A 9,820-nucleotide genomic window follows, 5' to 3' on the forward strand; every position below is an offset into this window, starting at 1 on the left:
GCTTCTTGTTGGCTCCCTTGATCGCCATCAGATGAATACGCAAATCATCACTTATCTCCATACCCTCCGGAAGCTCATCGACCTCCTCATGATCAGATTTGTCATGCTGTGAGTTCACCATCTTCAAACAGTTGAATCAAATAGCAGGAAAAAAATTGTATCGTGATCAACCTTGCTCTGAATACCACTTTTCACCCGCAAAAAAAAACTGTCTCTGCCCTTTTCACCCGCAGAAAAAAAATGTCTCTGCCCTTTTTGCCACGTGCGGCTCCAACTAGGGTTTCCGCCTCCTACCGGTACAACGGCCGATCTACCTCGTATTTGTGGCCGTTGGGCCATGGAAGCTTGTGGATCCCGATCCTCGTTGGGGGAGGGCCCATGCTTCCTTTTTGGTGTTTTTTGTGTTTGTCTAGGGTTTTTGTCCTGCTCAGGAAGGCGAGGCGGCGACGGCTCCCTGAAGATGGAATGAGGTTCTCTCTGCCTAGCCACGTCCCGGTGGTGCACCTAGCATCATCGGAGGGCGTGTGAAGGTGTATCTCCAGCATATCTCAAGAGATTCAATCAATGTTTATCTTCGATGAATCTGTTTGGATTCGGTCTTCGTTCGTCGGCATACATATGTCTACATGTCGGTGCTACTCACGATCTAGAGGATCAAACTAGATACGAAGCTCGAATCCATGGCTATGTAGACGAACTACTTGTATTATCAGAAAATTCCTCCCAACCTCCCCCACCTCTCTTATAGTACTGAATTACAAGCTGGCCGAAAGGCCAATTCCTTCTTCGCCAAGTTGATCCCTACGACTAGACTAGTATATAAGGAAATGAGTTTTTACGGGTTTTAATGGACCCATTCCCGACATGCAAGCCGGGCTGGTAGTTCAGCTTTGCGTCTGGACTAGGCTGCCGGCCCAATATTTCAATTAGAGTCGGCGTCATTGACAATCCCCCTTCTTGAGTATCGGCTTGACACCAAGCCGCTGATCGAAAAAATTGTTGGCGCAACGAATACAAATCTTCCCAAGTAGCATCTGATGCATCTGTCCCACACCATTGGATGAGAACTTGTGAGATAGTACAGTGACCCTGATGAACACAGCGGTGCAAGACTACGATAGGAACCTACAGTAGAGCATCATGAGGAGGCAATGTCGATTGTACCTGATTTTGACAGTAGTGCAGAAATACTTACACAAAATCATAATTGGTGCTGCACCATTTTCTATCCACGACACTGCTATTTTTGAAATGGTGATGGCATGGGTATATTTCGTACGCCACCACTATCCCATTACTGGTGGCGTGCAAGCAGGAGACTACGCCACAAACGTGTGGGCCCAATAGCCTGCCCATTCGCGAACATAATCGGTGGTGCGTCACGTACATGGAACGCCGCAGATCTAATTGCGCATGGCCAACCGATTTAGCCCGCGCCAAAACACATCTGGTATCAAGGCCAAAGCACATCTCATTTGTATAACCAACGCCAAATTGTTTACACCCTCCGGGTGTGAATAAGTCAGACACAAGTGTGTAGGTCTTTGGTTTGATTAGCAAAATTTGGTTTGTCATAAAAAATTAAAAAAATATAGTTTTACATTTATCGTTGAATAAAGTTTCTAAACATACTTCTTTTAGCATATTATATAGGACGTGGCTCCCTGGCGCACAGGCGCCCGATCGCACCGCCATGGGAATCTTCAGATTACGCTGCTATTGGGGATGGTGATCTTGGGGCTCTTGGAGCCGAGGCCATCTGCGCGGCAGCAATCCTGCATGTACCTCCTTGTCAGGTTTGGGACTTTTAATCCATTTTGTACGCTGATCTCCCTTCCTGACTAGCTATATTTGCGTGTTTGTTGATACCATCAGATTTACAGAATGCAGTAAGAATATATGCAGTTTTACAAAGTTGCCTTGTCCCTGGAAAATTATATTAATTAACCCCAAAAAAGTGCAACCGTAGACTGAACTCTGAATTTGTGAACCAGACCGATCCATCAAGAACTCGCGAGCCCTTTCCGTTCCTTTTTGTTTTTGGAAAAACTTCCAAATTGTATATTAACTGTCAAGGTAGTACAAATAAAAACACCTGAAATAAAAATTACGTACAGGTTCGCAGACCACCTAGCGACGAATACAAGCACTAAAGCAAGCCGAGGGCACGCCGCTGTCATTGTCCCTCCCTCACTGGAGCCATGCATCCAGAAAAATTACCACCATTGTACTAATTTGTAGGAAAATGAGATGGCCAAGGCATTATTAGATTAGTAATCCCGACGTAACATCTCCATTTCTGTCCAAGTTGCGGACCGTAGCCATCCATCTAGTGAAGGAAAACGTTCACAACTTGTACACCATCACATAAAAGGCATGAGATCGACAACGACAGGAGTACCTAAGGAGGATCCTTTCGGTTGCAACGGCCTAGTATACTCCTGTAGTAGTACTAGTCTTAGAGCCATCATTATGACATTGATATATACTCCCTCTGTTCTTTAATATAAGTCTTTTTCACTATGGACTACATACGAAGTAAAATGAGTGAATCTATACTCTAAAGTATGTCTATATACATCCGTATGTAGTTTGTAGTGAAATCTCTAAAAAGACATATATTTAGAAACGGAGGGAGTATTTGATAGTGCCACTAATAGGATCTTGATATTTCTTCGGGCACCACCAACCGAAATCCCTTTCGGTACAAAGCCAAGAATGCATGACAACCAGCTCATGTTTCAGTACCATCCATTGCAGGTTTCAATACAACAACAGTAGAAAATTTGCCAGCCATATGAATATATGATGATTCTGGTCTTGTCACACCGCAGCAGCTGCAGGAGGCGTGGATCGCGACGAGTTGCAATGAACTTTCCGAGCAAGTCTCCGCGACCTCGTCGGCGGAGCCGAGCCTGTCGTCGTTCGTGGAGGTGTCGGAGGTCTGCCCCGGCCTGAGCCGCAGCGGCAGCAGCGCCGACGACGCCGCCAACGCCGGACACGATCACCCGTCGCCGGCACCCCTTGCGGCGGCGCCGGCGCCGGCGCAACCAGCTCAGCCGACCAAGAACGTCGGCGGTTACGACGTGGTCTACCCCGACCGCGGCAAGGTGATCTCGCGCTACAAGGAGAAGAGGAAGAACAGGATGTACGTGAGATATACATCTGAGAAATGCCCCGCGGCACACCAGAGATTTTCTTTAGCTCGTAGCGCTGACTGCTGCATCTGATTTGAATCAGGTTCGGGAAGCAGATCCGGTACGAGTCGCGCAAGGCCCGCGCCGACGGCCGGGTGAGGATCAACGGCCGCTTCGCCAAGTCGAGCCAGTAGATTTCAAGGACCGACGACGTGCTCTTGGTCTCCGTGGACGACGACGACGTTTCTGTACCCTACGTAGCGTGGGTGCAAGGGAGCTAGGGGACGGCGTCGCCATGGCAGCTTGTCCTGGTGGTCGTACGTGCCATCGCGGCACCACGTACTCGCCGTCTCAACGTGATGTGACTGTGCGAGCTGCAATATGGTTAATTTTTTTTTTTTGCGTTATGGTTCAGGTGTGGTTTTTTTTTTGCGCTATGGTTCAGTTACTCTTTCCTTCTTTTGTTACCCACAGATCGTGTGTATGTCATTGGGATGCCTGTGCCCACGTTTGATGATGGTGAATTGGTGATGTTTTTTTTTTGGAAAAAAATTTCAATCTATTCATCTTCAATCATGGCAGTACAACGAACATCAAAAATAAAAATTACATCTAGATCCGTACACCACCTAGAGACGACTACAAGCACCGAAGCAAGCCGAAGGCGCGGCGCCGTCATCGCCCCACCATCGCTGGAGCCGGGCACAACTTGTTGTAGTAGATAGTCGGAAAGTCGTCGTGCTAAGGCCCAATAGGACCAGCACCCCAGAACAGCAACCGCCACCGATGAAAAATAACGTAGATCGGAAGGATCCAAACGGAAGACACACGAACGTAGACGAACAACAATGAGATCCGAGCAAATCCACCAAAGATAGATCTGCCGGAGACACACCTCCACACGCCCACCAACGATGCTAGACGCACCGCCGGAACGGGGGCTAGGCGGGGAGACCTTTATTCCATCTCCAGGGAGCCGCCGCCCTCTCGCCTTCCTGAGTAGGACACAAACCCTAACAAGATTGAAAAAAACGACTAAAAACGGAGCCCTTCCGCCGGCTCTTGCCAGGATCCACCGCGCCTCCATGGCCATAGGGCCACCGGAGACGAGGCGGACCTGCGCCGACGCCGGCGAGAGGCACGAACCTTAACTTTCTTTCTTGGAGGAGGAGGAGGAGGAGGAGGCGGAGCCCTGGCTCTAGGTACGTAATTGGTGATGTTTGTTATCCACGAAGTCACCGGGGGCGCCTCATAGTCGATGGAAATTTCTCCTCCCACTGAAGGAACATTGACATAAGGACTAGAATAAATCTAGGAAAATGCGAGCACTAGTGCCAAGTTTAGGATTTGAACTCTGATGGGCTGGTTCCACCACAAGGAACCTAACCGTTTGAGTTACGCTCGCTTCGCCACACGATTACACTCTTGCGCACACTGCTCGTCAGCACAAAAATAACCAGATTGTTTGAAAAAAACTAATAAAGAAGAATAAAATTCTAAATCGAAAACACATAAAAACAAAAACAGAAAAAACAAAGGTAGAGGCGGAAGGACTGGGTGTTCCGATGGGCGACATAGAGCTTGTTGGGTCGGACAAGCTAATGGGCCAACCTGTTAAGGAATTGATAGACCCAAAATAGAGAGGTCAGTCCAAAACAATACACATCACAAAGTAGAAAAAAGGGAGCACAAATCATGAAGCATCACCAACAGTCAGAAATATCAACTGACCCAAATTCTATTTCCAGGCAAGTTACATCTAGCTAAAAATGATAACTTTAACCATGGTAAAGCTTTTGTTTAGACCATGGCAACTTCATTACTTTAATCATGGCAAACTTTCTTGTTTTCACACCTTCATGTTTTTACACCACCAAGGAATCTTGTTATTAACCATCATTCATTTTCTGTAAACTATTTTTTGGAACATGACAAATTTTATGATACAACATGGTAATTTGGCAAACATTTTTTTGAAACAATGACAAACTTTTAGTTCACCATAATTTTGCCAAAGGTTCTTCTATGTATTTAAATTTTTGGCACTTTTTTTGTAGTTTCATAATTGTTTTGATCTATTCGTACCGACACAGCTTTAAAACATATAATTGCTAAGTTTTTAAAGTTCTGATCCATTTCTAGCATGATGGGAACTTATTATACATGGTAATTTATGGAAAAAATTGTGTATTCAAAATTATGTAGACTTTTGGTACAAATTCCAATTTCAAGTTTTTTTAGGAGTCACAAACCTTGGGGCTTTTCAATGTCATTTTTGGTTGTGGTGTAATGGTGACCGTTGGGGAGAGGTGAGGCCCGTTTAAAAAGGCCAGTAGAGCTCTGGGGGAGGGTGTTCGTGCTAGGGGATCTTTCGTGTGCTGCACGAGAGCTCCTCCCTAGCGCCTTAAGCGCTGGGAAGAGTAGCTGGCGCTCACGCTCCACCCCTCATGCCTCATGGATTGGCCCAATAAAAGAAGGCGGTTGCTGGTTCAGGGAGTCATTGGTTTTCTAGGTTTGTGGTTGCAGTTGACTCTCGACTTTCAAGAAAAAAAGATAAAAAAGAATAATGTTGACAAAAAACAAAAAGTTCACCAAATTCAAACAAAGTTTGGGATTTTGAAAAAAAGTTCACCAATTTAAAAGATGTTCATCCATTTTAAAAAATTTGCCAATTTAGAAAAAGTTCATCAATTTGGAAAAATGTTCACGGATTTTCTAACAAAAGTTCATGAATTTGAAAAAACAAGAATTTTGAAAAAAAATATCACAGATTGGAAAAAACAGTTCATGGATATGAAAAAGTTCGTACATTTTGAAGAAAAACCATGAATTTAGAAAAAGATCACTTATTTTCAAATAAAATCAAGAATGTTAAAAAAGGTTGTCGATTTAAAAAATACTAATTTGAAAAAAAAATGTGGTTTGAAAAAATTGTTTATTTATGTGAAAAAAATCACAATTTTGAAAAAACTTTGCACATACAAAAAATAGAATAGAAAAAATAAAAAGGAAGAAGGAAAAAACGAAAATAAAAATGAAAAGGAAAGAAAAGAGAAATAAAACAAGAAAAAACAGTCTAGAAAACCAAGAAAAAAAAATGGACGTCGATATTGAATGAACTTTCGGTCTGGGGAGGAGCCAGACCGAACGACTCGTTCGGAAGAAGGCAGTCCATCGATCGAACGATTCTGTTCGGGACGAGAAGCGCCCAGCGCGAACACAATCCTCACAGGCCAGTTTGCAGCCCAGTTTGGGCCAAAAAAACTGTGACCAAAATAAGCCCACTTTTGCCGATGGATAATAAAGGCCAGAATTTGCCATACTCTGAAATATATTGGAATGATCGAAAAATAAATTTGTCATGATAGATAGAAAATAAAAAACAAGATACCACTAAAATACCCAATGGATTCAAACAAAAAATTTCCATCACCTTTATAAAGCAAAAAATGCCATGGTCGAAAAAGATCGCAAATGGCACAAGAGAAAGGTTCATGGGGAAAAAATCACATGAACGGCGGAAAAAGGCAAAAAATTGCCGTCAACGTAAGGTACTTTTTTTTGCTATGGAAAATAAAAGTAAAATTTGTCATGCTCCACAGAAGTAAATTTGCCATGAGTGACAGTATGTAAATTTGCCATGTATGTTAAATAAAAATTTCCATTCCAATAAAGTTAAATTTCCATGCCAATAAAGGTTAAATTTGCCATGGTGAATTGGTGATGTTTGTTATCCACGAAGTCACCAGGGGCGCCTCATAGTCGATGGAAATTTCTCCTTCCACTGAAGGAACATTGACAGAAGGACTAGAATAAATCTAGGAAAATGCAAGCACTAGTGCCAAGTTTAGGATTTGAACCCTGGTGGACTGGTTCCACCACAAGAAACCTAACCATTTGAGTTACGCTTGCTTCGCCACACGATTACACTCTTGCGCACACTGCTCGTCAACACAAAAGTAACCAGATTGTTTGAAAAAAAAACAAAGAAAAAAACAAAATAAAAACACATAAAAACATAAAATAGAAAAAATAAAGGGAGGGAGGGAAGGGCTGGGTGTTCAGATGGGCTACATAGAGCTTGTTGGATTGCAAAAGCGAATGGGCCGACCTGTTAAGGAATTGATAGACCCAAAATAGAGAGGCCAGTCAAAAATTTCCAGTCCAAAACAAGACACATCACACAACAGAAAAAAAGGGAGCACAAATCTTCAAACATCACCAACAGTCAGAAAAATCGACTGGTCGGAAGCTTTGGAGAAATTCAAAGTCTATAAAGCTGAGGTTGAAAATCAACTGAACGCAAAAATCAAAGTTGTACGGTCTGATCACGGGGGAGAGTATTATGGTAGGCATGCTCCTTATGGGCAGATTCCTGGACCCTTTGCCAAGTTTTTATCTGAAAATGGAATCATTGCTCAATACCCAATGCCTGGTGAACCACAACAAAATGGTGTAGCTGAGCGTCACAATCGCACCCTTATGGTGCGAAGCATGCTTAGTCACTCGAGTTTACCAGTAAGCCTTTGGATAGAGGCATTAAAGATAGCCGCACACATACTAAATCTTGCTTCAACTAAGTTAGCACCGAACACACCTTACGAGATGTGGGCGGGAAAGAAACCGAGCTTGAATTACTTACGGGTGTGGGGTTGCCCTGCCGAAGCTAAAGTTTTCAACCCACAACTTAAGAAATTGGATCCAAAAAACAGTTAGTTGTTTCTTCGTTGGATACCCTCATAGGGGAAAGGGATATTGTTTTATTTGTCCAAGTCACACCACCAAGTTTGTGGAGACTAGGCAAGCGGTATTATTTGAGGATAATAAGGTCACAAATTTAAGGGAGATTGATCTTAAAGAGAAGTGGGTTTGTGCACCGTCCCCAATTAGCCAAGAGATTGTTCTTCCAATACGAAGAAATGTGACATTTGATGATCCTGAATCTCACGGTTCAGTTTCTCAGTCAAATGGTGATCCGGAGACTAATAATGAAAATCCAGACACAAATGAGGACCACCAGGAAAATAATGATCCTCAAAATGATGATGTACCACCACCACCTCCTCCCAGTGTGAGAGGAAGAAAGCCATATGAGATGATTATGTCACCTTCATGATTGATGATATGAATGATATGGGAAAGGTGGAGGATCCAACCTCTTATAAGGAAGCCACTAAAAGCGAAAATTCGTCCAAGTGGTTGGTTTCCATGGAAGACGAGTTGAAATCTATGGGCTCAAACGACGTTTGGGACTTAGTAGAAGTTCCCGATGGAGCTAAGAAAGTAGGCTGCAAGTGGGTCTACAAAACCAAGTATGATTCCAAAGGGAATGTCGAACAACTCAAGGCAAGGCTAGTGGCAAAAGGGTATACATAGATAGAAGGAATTGACTATAAGCAAACCTTCTCTCCTGTGCCAACGAAGGATTCTTTCAGAATCATAATGGCATTAGTAGCTCATTACGACCTAGAACTACACCAAATGGATGTTAAAACGACATTTCTAAATGGTGACCTAAAGAAAACGTTTACATGGCTCAGCCGGAAGGTTTTGTTGTGGAAGGGAAGGAACATTTAGCATGTCGTCTAAAGAAATCAATTTATGGCTTGAAGCAAGCTTCAAGAGAGTGGTACCTCAAGTTTTATAAAATTATCAAAAATTTTGTGGACAACTGCATATATGTTAAGTTTAAAGGCAGTAAGTTCACAATTTTAGTCCTATACGTTGATGACATATTGTTGGCATGTAGCGATAAGGATACGCTGCATGAGACCAAGAATTTTTTGTCATCCAATTTGGATATGAAAGATCTTGGTGAAGCCTCGTATGTCCCCGACATCGAGATTCATCGAGACAGGTCCAAAGGAACGATGGGACTATCTCAAATGGCATACTTTGAGAGAGTGCTGAAGAAATTCAATATGCATAAGTGCTCACCCTCACCTGATCCTATAGTTAAGGGCGATAAGTTTGGGACATTTCAATGTCCGAGGAACCAGTATGAAACTGATCAGATGAAGTCGGTTCCTTATGCTTCAGCTGTCGGAAGCATCATGTATGCTCAAGTGTGTACACGCCCTGATTTATGTTTTGTAACCGGGATGCTTGGCAGATACCAATCAAATCCAGGACCGGACCACTGGAAGGCCGCAAAGAAAGTCTTGCGTTATATGCAAGGAACTAAGGATTACATATAAAAGAACTGATAACCTAGAAATTGTTGGTTATTTAGACTCTGATTTTGCCGGGTGTGTGGATAGTAAGAGATCCACATCAGGTTATATATTCACACTCGTCGGGGGGCTATATCGTGGAAAAGCTCCAAATAAACGTTAACTGCTGGATCTACGATGCAAGAAGAATTTGTAGCATGTTTTGAGGCTACCGGGCAGGCTATATGGCTAAAGAATTTTATTCCCGGACTTAAAGTGGTTGACAACATATCTAAACCAATTTTATTATACTGCGATAATGAACCCATAGTTTTCTATACAAGTAACAACAGGTCAAGTGATGCTGCCAAACACATTGACATCAGGTATCGTGTTGTGAAAGATAGAATCCAGGATCAAACAGTTGATGTTAAACATATAAGAACGAAGCATATGCTTGTGGATCTGTTAACTAAAGGCTTACCACCCAGTATTTTTCATGAGCATGTTGCCGGCATGGGATTACTGGAA

The 9,820-nt window shown here is 43.1% G+C and overlaps 1 protein-coding gene across 1 annotated transcript; it reads left to right on the top strand.

The window, feature by feature from the left end:
* Positions 1-2,804: 2,804 nt before the first annotated feature.
* On the top strand, positions 2,805-3,697 carry LOC109739463 (uncharacterized; the record flags this gene model as incomplete). The annotated part of the gene is made up of 2 exons (XM_020298551.3): positions 2,805-3,148; positions 3,241-3,697. Coding segments are annotated over 2 exons (435 nt in total), but the record flags the coding sequence as incomplete, so codon positions are not given.
* Positions 3,698-9,820: the final 6,123 nt, after the last annotated feature.

Source organism: Aegilops tauschii, chromosome 2 (genome assembly GCF_002575655.3).
Source record: "Aegilops tauschii subsp. strangulata cultivar AL8/78 chromosome 2, Aet v6.0, whole genome shotgun sequence".
NCBI lineage: Eukaryota > Viridiplantae > Streptophyta > Magnoliopsida > Poales > Poaceae > Aegilops > Aegilops tauschii.